Source organism: Argentina silus (genome assembly GCF_951799395.1).
Source record: "Argentina silus genome assembly, chromosome: 22".
In the NCBI taxonomy this organism is placed as follows: Eukaryota; Metazoa; Chordata; class Actinopteri; order Argentiniformes; family Argentinidae; genus Argentina; species Argentina silus.
The window spans coordinates 4,751,151-4,770,361 of NC_139676.1; the positions used below are offsets into that span (position 1 = coordinate 4,751,151).

Genomic DNA, 19,211 nt, shown 5'->3' on the forward strand with positions numbered 1-19,211 from the left:
TGGTTTGAGAAGAGGCAGACTCCCATCTGAATATTGAGGGGCTGTTTTCCTGACACATGACAGTGCAGAGTAACAATTCTGAGTGAACCCTGCAGTGCTATTTTTCTAAAGTTGGGTAATCATTCAGCACAGTGCAGAGTGAATATCCCATAGGGTCAAAACGTCCTATTTGCCCTCTCACTTTGTCTGCTTGCCACAAACCGCTATCAATGACACCTTGACTTTTTGTTTACTTGTGACATTCAACACTGTGTGTGTATTGTGCTTTAAATTGTGAGGTGTCGTGTTAGTGCTAAAGCCTGTTTGTCCATTCTCCATTCTCCATTCTCTCTATAAAAGCCACATGGCGTTGTTGGGACCAACAGCATGCTCAATTGTAGATAACGGTTACGTCAGAGAACATGTCAATAGTCTTTTATTTTGTCAATACTTTTCCTAGCGTCTGTGTTCTTCTCACAGCTACAGTATCTACCACAGTGTCACCAATCTGGATCATCTAGACCAGAGCAACAACGTGCATATGCTTTTGTGCCAGCGAAGAATTAACCCAAGTGGTTAAAATAATGATCAAGATAGTGATCTTAATTGGTTGAATCAGGTGTGGAAGGACTGTGCTGGTGACCATGGATATATAAAAGGTACATCTACACAACAGCCCAAACAGCCCAAAATGACTTCCTCTCCTTGTCTACTTTCCATCAATTGCATTTATGTGTCATAGTGATCTTGCAAATACAGTGCAAATATCCCAATTTATCTACCATATAGCTTTTGTAGTTTTGTTTGTTTTCTGATCAGTTCAGACGAAGGGGAGGACATCAGGACACTGCACATCTGTACATACTGTACATATCTGTTTATACTGTTCATACTGCATTCCATATTTATTCTGTTTATTTACTTTGCTTTAATGTTACTGTTAATACATACATACTGCTTATACTGCACTGCCTATACAGCTCATATGCTGCTTATACTGTTCATACTGCATTCTATTTATTCTGCTTATAATGTTACTGCTAATACATATACTGCTACACTACACTACCTATACTTATACTGCACTACTTATACTGCTCATATGCTGCACTACCTGTATATATTGCTCACACTGCACTTTTCTGCTTTTTGCACTTCTGGTTAGACGCTAACTGCATTTCGTTGTCTCTGTACTTGTACTCTGCACAATGACAATAAAGTTGAATCTAATCTAATCTAATGAGAGGAGGAAGCCACGATAAAAATTCACTCCCTTTTCTTTTTTTTTTCTTTTTTTTTTTTTACAGTGAAATAACGCCACTTAGTGGCATGAATACTTCACTGCTCTCAGGCGACTACAAATTCGGACTTGTCTAACTTACTACCTTGTGCTATTCTAAATCCTATTCCAGTAGTGGCATATACTTCTTGGATTTCCAATAGATATAGGCCACCCAAAAGTTATTCATCAAATGATTGAGCAATCAGCAAACGAATATGTTGTTGGTCTTGAAGCTCAAAATGAGTAGGCCTACATAGTAGTTTTTCATCGTTTTAGTTTTAATAAAGGGGCGGGCAAGACAGATATATTCAATTCCACATTACAACTTTTTGGTTGTTCAGTTGTTCAATTGTTCCTTTATTGAACTTGAAATGGTTTGGAGGATTCAGCCTGCCTGGCCCTTTAAGACAGCCACACACACGCCTTCCCCGACGGGCAGGAAACAGCGCAGAGAGCTTCACAGTTGGAAGAAGATTCACCCCAAATTCATGCCAAAACATAGAGGTAACCCTCGGCCCTAACGTGGAGTCCAGCAGAGCGCTTTTTCAAGTCATCATATATACTTTCTAGTTTTTAAATACTTTCCATTCCACTTGATGATGCTGGATGGTCGAACTGATGAAGTTCACCAGAGATATATGCCGGCTTTTGGGAATAGGAGGCGGTAAGTCACAAACACTAAAAACTTTCTCAACTTTAGATGTCTTGCGTCAACCTCTTGGCCATTAACCCCCAGAACAGCAGGGAGTTCAGTCGAATACCATGAGTTGCCGCAAGTGGAAAGTTGAACTTCTGCTTCAATGCATAAATGGGCGTCATATTTTTGGTTTGACAGTCAAATGTCGAATGTATTTTGAATGTAGTATTGGCCCTCAGAAATCGGAGGCATAATCACATTTTATTTTTTTGCTTGTGTAGGCTATACTGTTCCTCCCCCCTTTCTCTCTCTCTCTCTCTCTCTCTCTCTCTCTCACACACACACACACACACACACACACACTAATAGCCTATATTAGGCCTACATGTCAACACTCGACATAAGGACATTTGAGACTTTGTTTCCATGCTAAATCGAAGACATAGTGTACATACACAGCTGAGAGAGAGCAGCCGACACATTGGTAAACACGCTGTTTGGCCTGGTCCTCTTCTAAAACATTCCCAAACAATTATTTATTTGGGCTATGGTTCAATGACTAACTTTTACTTTTTTTAAAATCTAAAAACATCCGAGTCTCAATATACACTATGGACTAACTACAAGTCACGAACTTACACGCTACTGTAAAACACAATGGGGGTATTTTAACTTTTAACTTTTTTTTGTACACAGATAATCCGTTCCTTACCCAGAACGTAGTCCATGGGCCAGGAAAAACTGTAATGTAAAGGTTCAGAGTTGTTTTTTTTAGCCACCGCTAACAAAAATCAATGTGTGTGAATGGGATCAGTAAACAAGACAAAGTTCAACATTTGTGGCCAAATCATCTCAGGGGAACTACCAACCAAGCCAGATTCATTCACACCCACTGTTTTTATGGTAACGGTGGCTAAAGTGATCTGACGTTAGTAGTCGCTATTTAAACACATCTGAACCATGGATTACGGAACCATGATGTGAACCATGCCTTTAACATGCATTACAACAAATAAACGAATTTAACATCATTCCAGGGAACATTCTATTTTGAACGTTTCGGTCAGCTGTTGGTTTGTTATGCAACATTGCAGACCAGAGATGCTGGAAGATAAAGCAACCATTTTGGAGGAATTCAATGAGTTTGTTGTTGTTGTTGTTATCTATCTTAAACAAATGAGAACGTTATCACAGGCTCCGTCATTGTGGTGACCTAATCTCAGTGTTTGACTCTGAGTCTTTCACTTTCATTTATACATTTTTGATGACTCAGTCCGATTTTCTCCCTAGTCTAGCACAGAACAGTTGATTTAGTTGTTTTATCTCGTTTGAGCCACGCAGCTGCCTTCTGATGTGTGATCTTGGGGTCCTCTGTGGCTCAGTTGGTAGAGCACGTCGCTAACAACACTTAGGTTGTGGGTTTGATTCCTGCTGGGACCATATATACTGAAATGTATGCACTCACTGCAATATAAGTCGCTTTGGATAAAAACGTCAGCTAAATGGCATATATGTGTGTGTGTGTGTCTTGGGAGTGTGTTAGTGATTTTTGATGGGGTGCGTGTGTTCTTTGATTGTGTGGGTGGACTCTTCCTCTCCTGCTCTCTGTGAGTAAACCCAAGGCCTGTGAGGAGGTTGTTACTCTTACTCTGCATTCCAGCCAGCGTACCACAGACATGCTGCTTTCGAGAGAGAGGAAGAGAGGGGGGAGGGGAGAGGAAGAGAGAGAGAGAGAGAGATATTTTTTTTTAGGATATTTCTGTGTCTTTACTCAGGTGTGTGTGATGATGCACATGTCTGTGTCTTTGTTTGGTGCCTACAGTCCTTAAGAATCCGCTGTCGAGGGCGTTGTGTTTTTTCTTGATTAGCTCTCTCTCTCCGTACCTCTCTCTCAGCATTTTTGTGGCCTGTATCAATGTATCAAAAAGCAAACAAGCTTTCTCCCGGCCTTGGAAACCAGATACAGCACAGGTGGTTTTCATATCGAAGAGAAACTTGTGGTTTGTTTAAGTAAAATTGGTACTTGTATTTTTTAGCAGTGTACGCTGTTTAGATTTCTACCAAACATAAGCGTGCGTGTGTGCGCGCGCGTGTCTCAATAGTTGTTAAAGACATGAGTCTTTGCATACCGCCGACAACACAACAGACAGTATGACACAGAAAAACACAATACACTGAACAAAATAACATACTGTAGGAAAGGATTGTGTCCAACCATCATAAAAATGTGTGTGGGGGCTTTTCAACTTGATGTTTATTAAGGCATTGACCTCTCCTACAAGGGTGCAAGGTTCTAGAACATTGTGGATGTATGTAGCTGAAACAACAGTTTCCTGAATTTGCCAGAGATGTGTGTTGTGAAGCATGTCCTGTCTTGTGAATGAGCCCCTGGTTCTGAAGATGTCAGTTAGAAGTGTTGACAATGGCACAGCTCTCTGAACCTGTTAGAGGATAAAACTTAGGGTCACAGAGCTATGTGCCATTGTGAGAGACACACACACACACACACACACACAGTCCTTATTATGACTTTGGGGTTGTAGTCTGGGTATATATAGTTCTCTATTATGGTTTCAGCGTGACAGTTTGCTCATCATGGGGTGGATTGACACATTCTTTCTAGACAGGTCTGTCAGAGGGCACACACACACACAGACCTCTTTCGCTTCCCCTTTCACTTCCCGTCTTATTCTGCTTTGGATGAATTTGGCTGGTAATGCCAAACAGATCCAGTGTCCAGTCATTCCACAAGCGCCAGCTAGAAGGTCTATTCCTGGACAGAGCTCCTTCTCTGTGTATTTCATCTCGCAACATCTTTAGCAGATGAAAAATAATCCAGAGCCTATCCTCCTTGCAGTCTAAGCAAGGTACATGAGTTGTGAAAGAGACAGGATGAAGGCTGTGGGATTGGAAAGAGTTTTTTTTTTATTTATTAGAAAGGCCACAAGGGGCCTGGGGTGGTCCGGTGGTCTAGCTCCACGACCTGGGGTGGTCCAGTGGTCTAGCTCCACAGCCTGGGGTGGTCCAGTGGTCTAGCTCCACAGCCTGGGGTGGTCCAGTGGTATAGCACCGTGGCCTATAGTGCACACACATGCCCATGTCGGCATGGGATTAAATTTGGCCCATGCCCTGCTAACATCACCTCTCCTTCCTTACTTTCCTGTCTCTACACTATCTCTATCCAATACTATTTATTATTAGTTAGTTATAGATAGATAGATAGATAGATAGATAGATAGTTATTTAGTGCACACTCAAAAAAAATAACCTTTAGAAGAAAGGGAGCAAGGTTATAGAGCACTTCTATTCAACCTTCATTGTCCCCCATGAGTGGCAAAACACTATGCACACATCTTGCAACCAGACCCGGGTTAAAATGTAGAATACCTTCAATATACTTTGAGCGTTTGCTTGAGCCTGCATGGAGTGCCAGATGGGCGTGGTTTGCATGTTTGGGACAATTCTATTGGCTCCATTGTGCCAGGCAAACTCAATCAAGCACAGCTGAACGGACTTCAAATCCTATTTGAGCCTTGGTCTGCTTGCAACACCTTGTCTTCAAATTCAAACCCATGCCGACGTGGGCATGTGTGTGCACTATAGGCCATGGTGCTAGACCACTGAACCACCCCAGGCCGTGGTACTAGACCACTGGACCACCCCAGGCGGTGGAGCTAGACCACTGGTTCTAGAATAGGGGTAGCCAACACGGTGCCCGCGGGCACCTGGTCACCCACAAGGACCACGTGAGTCGCCCGCAGGACATGTTCTAAAAATAGCACCAGTCACCATGGAGCTCTTTCTAAATTAAATTAGTATTTAATTGTGTTGATGAAACAAAAATGTTTTATGAACTCTGACCTCTATCCGGAAAGTTCAATATCGCGCGCACTCTGCTGAGACAAGCTAGCGAGTGCAGCTACGATGGGGAGCTAGATGCGGGTTTTTACCCCCAAAATGAAGAAAAACATGGCGGAAAAACTAAAGAAAACGTATCATTTTCGCAATGATTGGGAGGAAGAGTTCTTTTTTTACGATAGTAAAAGACAAGTGTGTATGTCTCAGTGTATACTTGTGTATGAAACAAGTATAATGAACAATGAAACAGTATATGCAGTTAGCCTACTCTCAGTGGAACCTCTACCAAGTGGCTTGGAGATTCATGGCACAGTGCCACTGGTGTTCTTGTACCTGCTGTTCGTCCTCAATTGCTACTGTGTGTGTGTGTGTGTGTGTGTGACCCACGTGGAGTCTGCTCAAGGTCAGACCCAGGGAAGCACACAGCTGGGAGGGTTTAAGGAGAGGACTGTGTGTGTGTGTGAACAGACTACAGTCAGCCAACTGGAACCAACTCGATCATTCAGACACTTACTGGACTGATAAGGAGAGAGCTGAAAGGGGGGAGTGGGGGGTGTTGAATGGCATGGGAGGAGACCTATTGTGGGACGTATGACTTATGGCAAACTTTGCTGACGTGAGGAAATTAAACAGACGTTGCCAAACAGCGGCGGGTCGCTTCACACAAAACGCAAGCCTGTAGGCTTGTAGGTCTATCGAAGGGTTCAGTCCATATTGGTGAACCGTTACACCTCCAATTATTACTATGAGATTGGGGGAGGCATTGGGGGAGAGAGAGAGAGAATTGATATACAGTCTGTGTCTGTGTGTGTGTGTGTGTGTGTGTGTGTATATATATATATATATATATATATATATATATATATATGTGTGTGTGTGTGTGTGTATTGTTGTCTGGTTGTACTCTATGGGCTCCATTTTGCTTCCGCTAAATAGCACCAATACTGAGTGACACACACACAATTTTCATGCTGTTTACTTCAAATTTGTATGAATAATATTGCTGCTATACACTTTGCCATTATTTTATTATATTTTATTGCACTGTTGATTGTTGTTTGCTGCATTGTTGAGTTGTTGTTGCCCTAAGCATTTCATTGCATCGTCTACGGCTGTATTCTACGTACGGTACATGACAAATAAATGTTGATTTTGATTTGAATAATTGTCTCACGGGCAGACAACCTGTAGAGTTCCAAACTCGCTTTGCATTAATTGCAGTGTCCGGTCCCCCTCGGCCTCAGGGTAGACTTTCCTGAGCAGGTGTGTTCTTTTCCTTTGGGTCTGTTTGTAGCTATGTGAGTTGCCAACACATTATCATTGATTCCCTGGAAAGACGAGGGTTCATTCTGAAATATGATCATTGCAACAGGCATCATGCGTGCCGCAAAGAGTATTGTTTCCTCACACTCGAGCTCATACAAGTCTCAACCTGCCTCCTTTGGATTGACCAACACACGTGACCTTTGCCCTTTGAAATACCCAATGTAAACCAACTAAGTAACTGTAAACCAAGCCACTGAAAAGCTGGCGGTTCAATGGCGCTGGTGGAGGAGGGGGGGGGTAATTCTCAGTTGTGTCGTTGAGTTTATTGAATTCTTGCTCGCAGTCAACAGAGACTGAATTTGTATGAGTTTATCACTTTGAAAATCTAAATCAACTCCAGTACGTTGCATATAATGTATTTCAACTTCAGGCCCTGAGGCCCATGTGAAAATAGTGCATACTGTTGAGTACTTATGCAAGGCACTGTAAATGGGGCAGGGTGCTCTCCCAGTGCCGTATGTGACTAGCACATCTACCCCCCCACCCCCCCCCCCCGAAGTTCTTTCTGAGTGCGAGTGACAGCTGTTGACAACGGGGGATGCGTCCGTCTTTATTAACACAATTCCCTGAGGTTTTTCCTCTGTCACGCGGATGGAATGCTCTGGAATCCGCCTGCCAACTTCCTGCTGTGACTGTAATGGACTGAGCTGATATTTCCGCCTGTGACTCTTTGGTCTCACTAGAGTGTGTGTGTGTGGGTGGGTGTGCTGTCTACTTGCAGCTGGTTTCAGATGGGGCTCTCCCCGCCGGCAGACACTGGGACAATAACAAAGGACACGTTTACATTATGAGGCAGTATTATCCAACATTTTAAAATGATACGGTTGCGTGTATGTGTATGTGTGATTGAGTGTGTCAACTTTTCAGATGTGTGTGCGCGTATTCACTGTGTGTGTGTGTGGGGGTAGATGTGGCAGATGAGCAGGAGGAGATGGAGTGCGGGGCTCATGGCCAGAGGGGCGAGGATGACGTCTGCATTCCACAGGTACAGCTGGCCGACCATGACTTACTAATTAATAATCATTACTAATTGGATACCTGGAAAGAAATGCATTTGCACTCCTATAGACAGTCTCTCTCTTGTAAATACATAGTAGCTTGCCTTCAGGTGTTTTTTTATTTTTTTATTTTTTTATTTTTTTAACTTTCTACTTAATTGTGTGTGTTTGTGAGAATCAGGTCGTCCTCTTGAGCACGGAGGAAGGGTTGAGTGAGGAGGAGAGGAACAAACGGAGAGCAGAGAGGAGGAGAGCTAAAAGAAAGGTAGGTACGCAGAAACACTCCTGTTGTACCTGAGGTAAATAGTGTGATACCTGTGCTGTATGTATGTATGTATATGTCTATTCTACCTGGGTTGTCATACCTGTCCCCTTACACACACCACAGGTATCATCTAGAACAGTGGTTCGCAAACTTTTAACAGCCATGTACCCCCTGTCGGTTATTTTGTAGCCTAATTGATATTCTATGAACATTATCCCTTACATATTAGACATTGTGATAATATTATTCTGTTGGATAGGGGGCATGCATTTATTTTTGGTACTGAGACTGCAGTCGGCTATTCAACAGGACTGTTTGGGAAGGTAAATCACAGATTTATTTTGCGTACCCCCTAGATCGATCCACGTATCCCCCTTTGACAAAAGGGGGATACGTGGGTCTAGTAGATCTAGAATATAATGTAATATGGCCTTAGGGAGTGCAGTGGTTATCCTCCACCGGGCTTTTTAAAATTCATTGCACTATTAGTAAATGTGATTTGTGTTATGCATTGTATACATGATTTGTGTGAATGTTTTTTTTATTGTTTGTTTTATTAATGTATAAAGCCTCTAGCCTCATTGCCATTTAGCCTTGCATAGCCTACAAAATGTATTGTTTTATTGTTCTATTTTGTAAATTTGTTATTGCTATTTTGTTAATATTTTGTAAATTTCTTGTCAATATTTGCTATTGTTTTTTATGTCCCATACACCAAGTCAATTTCCTGTATGTGCAAATATACTTGGCCAAATACTACACTTCACTATCCGAGGCAAATTTGCCTCCGAGGGTAATACCGGCTACACCTGTTTGTTGTCACATGCCATGCCATCACATACCAAACCTTACCATTCTCTAATTTCAGCGGCAGAAAGAACGAAAGAAACAGCAGAAAGAAGATAAGAGAGAGAGTGCTGAGCCGGTAAGATGAGCTATCATGGTTATATTAAAAAAAAAAAAAAAAATAATAATAATAATATTTTTGATTTCTCACTCAATCTCTATTAAATTGTCCATAATGAAAGAAAACTGGCATTCTAATCGACAGCATAAAGATGATGAAGAGGAGGGTGGAGCAGGATCTGAGGCCGAGAGTAACGAGGAGGAGGAGGAGGAGGAGGAGGAGGAGGAGGAGGAGGAGGAGGAAGAAGAGGAGGTTGTCATTCCTCCTAAAAACAAGGCCACCCCACCCTTAGCCACTTCGGGGAACAAAAGCAACCACCAGCCCCACGGCAGGACCTCAGAGGAGGTAGGAGGGGACTTACATTCAACTGACTTGCCTTAGAAATGACCGCACTGGACACAGATATTAAGTGCGTTAAGATTGTCCATTAACGGCTGGTTTCCAGGACACAGATTAAGCCTAATCCACGACTAAAATGCATCTTCAATGGGGTACTATTGAAAATGTTATTTAGCCCTGGACTAGGCTTTATCTGTGTCTGGGAACTCGCAATGTAGTCCAGGTCTTGGCTTAATCTGTGTCCAGAAAACCACCCCTCTGGTCTAGTTTCCTCAAAGCGGATTAAATCTGATGGCGTTAATGATGACGTGATATAAGTGTGTGTGTGTTTCCTCTCTCTAGGAACCAGAGTGGGATGTGAGTAGTGCGTTTGTGGCCAACGCTGCCAGCCATATGCGGCCCAAAGGCAGAACCAGAGCATCCAGAGAGAACAAGGAGAATGAGGCCAGTACCAGCCAGGTGTACACACACACACACACACACACTCGCACAAACACACAGAGACACGTACACAAACAAAGACAAGAGTGATGATGGTGTGTATTAACTGTTGTTGTGATTCAGGTTGAGAGTACAGATCCAATCAAGAGGAGGGGGGCCTCACTAACAGGTGAATCTAATCAGCCCCTACTGTATGGTCTCTCTTGGAAAAATGGATTGTTATCTTAATGAGACTAACCTTGATGGATAACGGTTAAATACTGATGTCTCCCAAATCATGGATGATACAAGTGCTGCAGAATAAACGGTGTTGGTGTGTGTGTTGTGTTCCAGAGAGGGGCATCAGACTGTTCAAACAGGGAGAGTACTCGCAGGCTGTGGACATGTTTACAGAAGCCATCCACTGTGACCCCAAAGACCACAGGTACCACACTGTGCATCAGAAACAGAACCAGAATTCTTTTATTTGGCCAAGTATATTTGCACATACAGGAAATTGACTTGGTGAGGTTGGTGGAGGGGCATAAAAAACAATAACAAATATTGACCAAAAAAATACAAAATAGCAGAATATTAACAAAATAGCAATAACAAATTTACAAAATAGAACAATAAAACAATACATTTTGTGCAACAATACACTGTGCGAAGAATAGTTGAGCCTGTGCTGAATTAGTGCAAGAATGGTCAAATAGAATGAATCAAATTAGGCTTTAATAACATTGTAAACTCAAACAATTATTACAAGGCAAATACTTAGTAGAAAAATGTTATATTCTACCGTCAATGATAAATGGTAGAGAGAGAGAGACCACATGGTCACTCATACAGTGGTGGTCTCACACTCACAGGCTGAGATGAGACCACACACCAGGACAAAGAGAGAGAATCTGTCTCTAAACATTCTGTTTTATACCGACTTCCAACCACAGTCATCAGCAGATGTTTACAGGCAATGTTTACATTGACTCCCTGCACCTAGAGAGAACTGTACTGAACGTGTTAGCCATAACATTGTACCAGCAGCATGTTAATATTGTTGAGTTGTTTAGATTAGATTCAACTTTATTGTCATTGTGCAGAGTACAAGTACAGAGACAACGAAATGCAGTTAGTGTCTAACCAGAAGTGCAAAAAAGCAGAAAAGTGCAGTGTGAACAGTATATACAGGTACTTTGGGGATCTGGTTAAGCTATAGCAACCGTAAAACATCTTAAAGTACAGAAGAGCAAGAGTTAATTGTTTTCTGCTGATTGTTGATTCCATTGCACCGAAATTGAATTGATGAATGGACTGGAATTTTAGAATGCGACCTCAGCATATTGAATACAAACGCATTTGAAAATGTGTGTCATCAGGCGGTCTGAGACATCGGACATTTCATGTATCTTGTTCAAGGGCACGTTGGCAGTGGTAGGCATTGTAGATGTAATTGTTGTATGGGGAACAAATATCTCCCTTCCCTGCAATTGAATTGACACTTGACTATCTTATTTCCATCACTCCTCCTCTCCTCCTCCCTTTCCCTCTTTCTTCCATCACTCCTCCTCTTTCCTTCTTTCTTCCATCACTCCTCCTCTCCTCCTCCCTTTCCCTCTTTCTTCCATCACTCCTCCCTTTCCCTCTTTCTTCCATCACTCCTCCTCTTTCCCTCTTTCTTCCATCACTCCTCCTCTTTCCTTCTTTCTTCCATCACTCCTCCTCCTCTTTCCCTCTTTCTTCCATCACTCCTCCTCCTCTTTCCCTCTTTCTTCCATCACTCCTCCTCCTCTTTCCCTCTTTCTTCCATCACTCCTCCTCCTCTTTCCCTCTTTCTTCCATCACTCCTCCTCCTCTCTTTCCCTCTTTCTTCCATCACTCCTCCTCCTCCCTTTCCCTCTTTCTTCCATCACTCCTCCTCCTCCCTTTCCCTCTTTCTTCCATCACTCCTCCTCCTCCCTTTCCCTCTTTCTTCCATCACTCCTCCTCCTCCCTTTCCCTCTTTCTTCCATCACTCCTCCTCCTCCCTTTCCCTCTTTCTTCCATCACTCCTCCTCCTCCCTTTCCCTCTTTCTTCCATCACTCCTCCTCCTCCCTTTCCCTCTTTCTTCCATCACTCCTCCTCCTCCCTTTCCCTCTTTCTTCCATCACTCCTCCTCCTCCCTTTCCCTCTTTCTTCCATCACTCCTCCTCCTCCCTTTCCCTCTTTCTTCCATCACTCCTCCTCCTCTTTCCCTCTTTCTTCCAGGTTCTTTGGGAATCGTTCTTACTGCTACTGGTGTTTGGAGAGCTACCCTGCTGGCCTGGCAGATGCACTGAAGTCCATCCAGCTCGCCCCTGATTGGCCAAAGGGATACTTCCGCAAGGGAAGTGCACTAATGGGATTGAAGGTCGCTATTTGCCTTTTTGTGTGGATGAAACTGTGTGTTCTGATATCGGACTGTTTTTTTTGTATTCTTTTGTGATATTTGATCCAAATTGTAGCGATTGTGCGTGAGATTCACTCGTGATTGAGATAATGTGGTTTTATTCCGCTGTGAAGGAATATACCCTATATACACATTGTACTGTGTACACTATTCAATAATTGAGTATTGAACATCCATACCTCATCCTCTGTACTCTACCTTTGTCATTCTGAATGCTTAGACATATGCAGTGTGTCCTGTTCCAAGTTTTGGAGTTGACTGATGCACAGGCTAGAGAGGAATATCTTTTGTTTAATTTTGTCCCCGCTTTGTGTTCTTGGTGTAAAGTTGAGTAATCATAATCACAAGTGTGTGGTCGTTCTTGTCAAATTTACCATGGTGTTAATTTGCTTGAAAATAGTTAAATCTTCCTCCTCTCATGTCTGTCTTGAGTGAAATCTCACTCTGTGTGTGTGTGTGTGTGTGTGTGTGTCTCTCTCAGCGGTATGGAGAGGCAGAGAAGGCCATGGAGCAGGTGTTGAAGCTGGACAAGGACTGTGAGGAAGCGTCTGGTGAACTCTTCAACTGCAGGGTCCTACAGCTCATGGTGAGTGGGCAGGCCCTGGTGCCGTTGGATAGCTATATGATGAGATGTGTGTGCTATCGATGCCCATGTCCAAAGCTATGGGTTCTGTGCTGGGTAGTAAAGGCAATGTACAATGTATTTCAATGGCAATGGAATGTCTTTCTGACAGTCGATTTTCTCTCCCTCTCCCTCCCCTGTAGGATCAAGGTTTTGATGAGGTTCAGAGCATCTTGCTTCTGGAGAAGTTCACCACACTGCAAGCAGCTCTGGCCTCACCTGAGGCTGCCAAATGTAAGCATCGACAGTTTATTGAAAGCTGCATAGCTAATGTGGTGATTTTTATTTCTCTCAATGGCCCAGGCCTGTCAAATAACCAACCTCGTAGAACAGAGCTCTACAAGGCCAAGGACACACACAGGGCAGATTTTACAATTGTTAATGTACTCTCTCTCTGCTTTTGGGCTGGGCTGTTGAGAGAACAGAGCAGTGATGGCTAGCAAATTTTGGGGAAACTCACTCCTGTTTTATATTATTCTGCTAAGTTAATGTTGATTTACATCGACATGGTGTGATGACATGGTGTAATTGGAACACTTTATTGAAGTTGTACATCTTTCCACTCACTTCCAGTGGTGGACCTAACATCTCAACAGGACCAGAGTGGGTATGTTGTGTAGCATTGACGTAACATTTATCTAAATTGTCCTTATTCTACTTAGTTTTTTATTTCTACAGTTATTACCACTGTTATAAGCAGTTACACACAATGTAAAATGGACGTGCCATGACTGGGCCCACTCTCATCCTCAGGAGCCCTTGCCCCTCTCTCTGGGTGGGAAATGTCACTTTGGACGTCACAGAGAAACATATATGGGACCTCTTCAAAACGTATGACTACCACTTGTCTGTGTTGGCATCTTTATGTCTCTGTGTGCATGTCGTTTATATCTGTGTGTGTATTCTATGAGGGTGGGCTGTATTGCCTACATTTGTGAAAACTACAGATATAGAAATGAATGCACTTTCAAATATGAGTTTTGAAAATCGTAGCCGAGGTATTACATATGACCTGGGTATGAATAAGGTATTACCGGATACTGGCTCAATCCTAGTACACTTGCTATATGGTTGCTGGTCTATTCGTACCCTACGGAACATTGCATCGAGGTGCATGTCCGCTACCCGTACTAAATGTCTGTTCCCTCCCTCCTTGGTCGCAGGTGTGGAGAGATAGAGAGTATTCGAGTACTACACGAGCGCTTCTGTGCCTTTGTCAACTTCAAGAATGCCAATATGGCCGCCCGAGCTTTAGAGAGGCTGCAGGTGAGTGAGATGGAGGAAAGGTTTTTCTTTTGAAGTAGGCCTAAAGTAGAGGGTGGCTACTGATGGCTGACAACGTTGGTTGGTGGCATTGGCAAAAACTAGCCTGATGCTGCTTCACACGGCTCATTTGAACTCATTTAGTGCCGAGGGTGAATAAAGTCGCCTGAATTGTCAACATTCTAGAGTGCCAAGGGTGACTTTATTCACCAAAAATGCACAAATTATGATGCCAATCAAAGTATTGTTGCTAGGTAAATACCACATAAAACACTTGACACTCTAGGTGGTGAGTGTTCCAGAACGTTTTGGCAGTTAGTGAGTTAATGTACCCCCTGTTTGCTTTAAAAGCCTATCAATGTCAATCTGCTGATTAGCAGTGCCAGTGCCAGCTTCACGTTGGCCACAGTCGACGTGGGTGGACTTTGACCGACTGTCCGCTCTGTGCGTCACCACCTTAAAGGAGTACTTTACTCAATCGTTATATATCATTATTTTGTGCATTTAAAACCTCATAGATATCCTAATTACAATCTTATATTTACCTCCTGGAAAAGTGATTATATGAAGCATTTTGACATGCTAAATGTGTCCTACCAATCTTTGTAGGTTTATATTGGGAAAAGACTCAAGAAGAAAATTCAGCTTTGTCAGATTTGGATTCAGTCATTCTCCTTTGACTCCAACACTGTTAAAAGAAAATGACACTTAAATCATAATGACACTCTAAATCACAGAGTTGACATCCTTTTAACCAAGGTTCATTTTTGACATTTATAGGTCAGAGTTGGCCTGTTTTTACCTGATGTATCAGAGCAGGCTTAGCACAGAGAGAACACACCTGATTGAAGGGCTTGGCGAGTTAGTCCTGTGCTGGAACACAAGCCTACACCCCCCCTATGGGTCCCCTGGGACAGGAGTTCAGGACCTCTCTAGAAGGTAATGTTACAGTATGGCTGTGTTCTGATTGTGACTGCTGTTGGTCCTCCTGACCAGGGGGTGGAGCTGGAGGGCACTAGGCTGGTGATCAGGTACCCAGACCGCTGGATGCAGAGAACCCCGCCCTCCCCTCAGAGGACCAACCTGTGCCTCAACTCCTCAGGGACGCCGTACGCCTCCACAGGGTAACTATACACCCTAATTCACACTACAGAGCCTAACCGAGCTGGGCTGTACTGGGATGACCTGGTTACACATCCACCATAGTTGCTGAAACAGTGCCAGCACAGTATGATTGGGGGTCTACCCTGTAGTGTGTAAACCCCTCAACTAACCAACAAGTCATATGAATCAGCAATACATCACCGGTAGCCTGGTCCCAGATCAGTGTATTGTCAGTGGCATTGGATGTATATGTCTCAAGGCAGTCGCATCCCTGCACCATGGAACACTTTCACTGACTAATACACTAAGAAAAAAGGGTTCCAAAAGGGTTCTTCAGCTGTCCCTATGGGAGGATTATGTTTGGTTCCGTCTTTGAAAGGGGGATCTACATGGAATCCAAAGGGGTTCTCCCATGTGTTATGGAAATCTTTCAGTGAACAACAATAAACGATGTTTGGTCTCAGTTGAGAGTTTTAATGCATATAGAAAGTATTATACAACGTTGGTCAGCTGGATCAGCATTCCTTCACCAACAGTGTGGATTCAGATACTGATGCTGTGAATGAGGAGAAGACCATCCTTAACTCCAATGCTCATACGTCATAGGTCTAGGGGTGAACATATCTTGCACCTATTTGCTAATAAAGAAGCTGGGAAAGAAGCGTAGGCGTTGTGAGCCACTATCTCTAACCTCAGCCTGCAGTTAGGAGTGTTCCAAGGTCACATAACATCTTTGATGCAAGGAGAAGGAGCAGTCGGTTTTGGTTCTTCCTCAGTCACATAATTAAAAATAACAAAGTACATTGGGTCACAGAAAGGTCAATACATTTCAGTATAAAACTAAAACAAAATAGTACAAATATATTTTTTGCCATTACACATGGGAACAGCCAAAGAAACATTTTAGGTTCGAGATGGAACCTGTTTTTGTTCACATCTCCTTCATGTGCTTTAGGCGACTCCTATACGTGGCATATTCTGGTACCAGGCTATATCACACTATTTAGTCTCCAAAAATAAACTGAAGAGTAACAGAAACTAATCTGAAGAACTGATACTGTCCCCAAAATACCTCTCCTTGGAGGTTATAACGACCCTGTTACGTGTGTGTGTGTGTGTGTGTGTGTGTGTCTAGGCGGGCGCCCATAAATGGAGACGAGTGTTTCTTCTGGAGAACCACTGGGTGTTTTTACGGGGACAAGTGTCGCTTCAAACACAACCCTGACCAGCGTGGAAGAGATAAGAAACCATGGCAACCTTGACACCCCCCCCCCCCCCTGGGATTGGTGAGAGAGGAGGCGAGGGAAGGGGGTACGTGGGGCAGTTTCACCTACTCCAAGGGGACCAGGAGCCTTGGATGGATTGGGAGGAGTCACCCCTGTACAGTCCACAGGCACATGAATGTGTGTGTTAAAATGAAGAGGAGTGCGCCCCCCCCCCCCTCCCCCTCCTCCTCAGCTTCACTGTTGAGCACAGATATGATCTCATCATTATACAAATAGTGGTAGGGTTGTTGCCCAGGCAACTGACTCTACGGTGGACGCTAAGTGGGTGAACTCTCTGCACTGCATGGACCCCTACCAAACAGTCCCAAATCCGTGTTATGATTTCCTTTTGGCCCCATATGACTTTTGACCTGAATTATGTATCCCCTTGTGATGTCACTGTGAGATGCACTGCCAGCCCGCTGCTGGCATGGTGTTCACGTCCGCAGACAAATGTGTTCAGTGGACAAGTGAGACCATGTGAAGAGGACAAAATGGCTGCTCGAGCGCATCAATGCAAATGACAACCTGTATCCCCCTATAAGCATGCGCAGAAAACTACTTGTACAAATGAACAACTGTTTAGTTGTGGCTGTCAATTACAGTTTTGTTATCCGTTGACAATAAAAAGTTTTTTTTTTATCAAACTAAACAACTTTTTTTCAGACATTTTACTTTCACAATTTTGGGGATTTAGAAGTAAAAAGAGTCAACAGAAATCACACGACAAGTACATACTTAACTCTTCATCCTCATTAGGACTGTAATATGGGAGGCCACAGTGAGGTCGTTGTTCTGCTCGTTGTCATCTCCGTAACAGATGTGTTTGCCGGGGTAGCGTTGCTGGCACTGCGTCTGGGCCAAACCCACAAACTCTAGGACCGGCATGCTGTCTGGCCCCTTGCCGGAGACTGATGTGAACAGTGATTCTAGTTAATGAATAAGTGACATTAAGATGCATTAATATTACAGTTGTCAGGTCAGTTCTAGGCATGACCAATCAGGAGCTTGTTTCTCTGTCCCTCTTTGTCTGAGGCCGAGCTGCACAACACCCACCTCATCACGACACCCCCCTTATCCTATTATCCACCACAAGACAAACTTCAGTGCATCACAAACAGAAAACTACCACACAATTGCAAAACACTTAACAAACACACACACACACACAGTACAAATAGCTTTAGTTTTACAAACTATATTTCTCTCAATGGTAACTTAAGTGTAGTTCAACTTCTTTCTTTGCAAAGTAATTGGTTATCTAGTTAAATACATGTTCAGACTAGCTTGATATACACTGGATATCACTACCTCCTGGGGGGGCAGTTGCCTCGTTTGGGCCAGGCGCCTATGACTGTCATGACATGAATGCCTTTTATGTTACATTTGAAAGGACAGTAGTTATGTTAAGTGATTTAATTACCTCAGAATTATATTCTTGAAATTGTAATCAATCTTTATTATCTATATTTTTTTTATGATACATGTAACATGGAAAATGGATATACAGTATGAAGTGAAACTCTTCATATGTGGTGGGGGCAATGTCAGTGTTGTGACCAGTTGTTGTAATACCCCTATATTCATGGTAAATGTAAGCTCCAAACATCATAAAGCAAGAATAATGCAGTTGTATCACAGATTTGACGGTAATAGTGTTTTACCTACTGACCAGTGTGGCCAATGATTGAGAGAAGTGTTACTAGTTGGGAACAAAGAGGAAGAGAGGTGTGAGGTGTGGACATCTCCCGAAGAAGGAGGTAGCAACATAACACAATCGAGGGAGCTGGTCACATGGCAGAACCAGAAATACTTCTTGTCGACTTCCCGTCTTGTTTCGCTACACACTCCACTGCATTTAGACTGTGTAGAGTAGACACTCCCTAAGCATACCTGACATTAAACATCAAGTTTAAACTCCTCACGAACTTGAGAGCATGGTGGTGGCATATTGGGTATTCTTAATGGAATCTGGGATCCGATATGATCGAGTGTCTGTCACACAGGGATGAGCAAATCATTATCAATCATTATTAACCATAAAATATTACCACTTGTGGAGAGTCTGCTTTATTATGTCCATAACCGTCTGAAGTTGTACTGGGGAATAAATGTATGTCTTTATTCTTAACCCATCTAGTCCTTTCTCTATTTTTCAGTGTTTTTTATCCCAATACTTCATATGTAAACAAATACCATCAAAGAAAAGCTGAGAATCTCCACTTTAACCTCTAATAATTGTTAGATTTCAAATCTAAACTTTTGGAGTGTAGAGACAAAAGAAGGAAAAAATGCTTCACTGTCCCATTACTTACGCAGGGCACTGTATTTCTGAAATGGCAAATGGTAGCATAACCAACCCTATTACACTTACCCAATTTCAAATTGTATTCCTGGGCCGTTTGAAAGTTAGTGTTTGGTTTCATGATTTATAAACTGAAAGTAAATGCATTCGGTAGAACGTTCTGCACTGTACAAACAATTACATAATGGTTTGAGCTATGAAATCTCCAGCGG

General features: G+C 42.9%; 1 protein-coding gene across 4 annotated transcripts; it reads left to right on the top strand.

Annotated features, from left to right (window-relative positions):
* Nucleotides 1-1,708: 1,708 nt before the first annotated feature.
* Nucleotides 1,709-18,777, top strand: LOC310821724 (uncharacterized protein). 4 transcript variants are annotated; one of them, XR_014554877.1, is made up of 16 exons: nt 1,709-1,925; nt 7,991-8,067; nt 8,256-8,345; nt 9,214-9,270; nt 9,397-9,597; nt 9,934-10,050; nt 10,156-10,201; nt 10,366-10,456; nt 12,260-12,401; nt 12,922-13,026; nt 13,206-13,296; nt 13,636-13,669; nt 13,816-13,893; nt 14,226-14,328; nt 15,106-15,264; nt 16,565-16,698. XR_014554877.1 is itself a non-coding variant. In XM_083693889.1 (16 exons), exons 1-16 carry the CDS (start codon nt 1,868-1,870, stop codon nt 16,689-16,691), a joined length of 1,545 nt encoding a protein of 514 aa, XP_083550015.1. In that variant the 5' UTR covers nt 1,710-1,867; the 3' UTR covers nt 16,692-18,777. The 4 variants fall into 4 exon arrangements, 3 of the variants coding, with proteins under 3 accessions (XP_083550015.1, XP_083550017.1, XP_083550016.1); XM_083693889.1 differs by lacking the exon at nt 15,106-15,264 and adding an exon at nt 15,322-15,449 and having other exon boundaries at nt 1,710-1,925; nt 16,565-18,777; XM_083693891.1 differs by lacking the exon at nt 15,106-15,264 and adding an exon at nt 15,322-15,449 and having other exon boundaries at nt 1,710-1,925; nt 9,934-10,035; nt 16,565-18,777.
* Nucleotides 18,778-19,211: the final 434 nt, after the last annotated feature.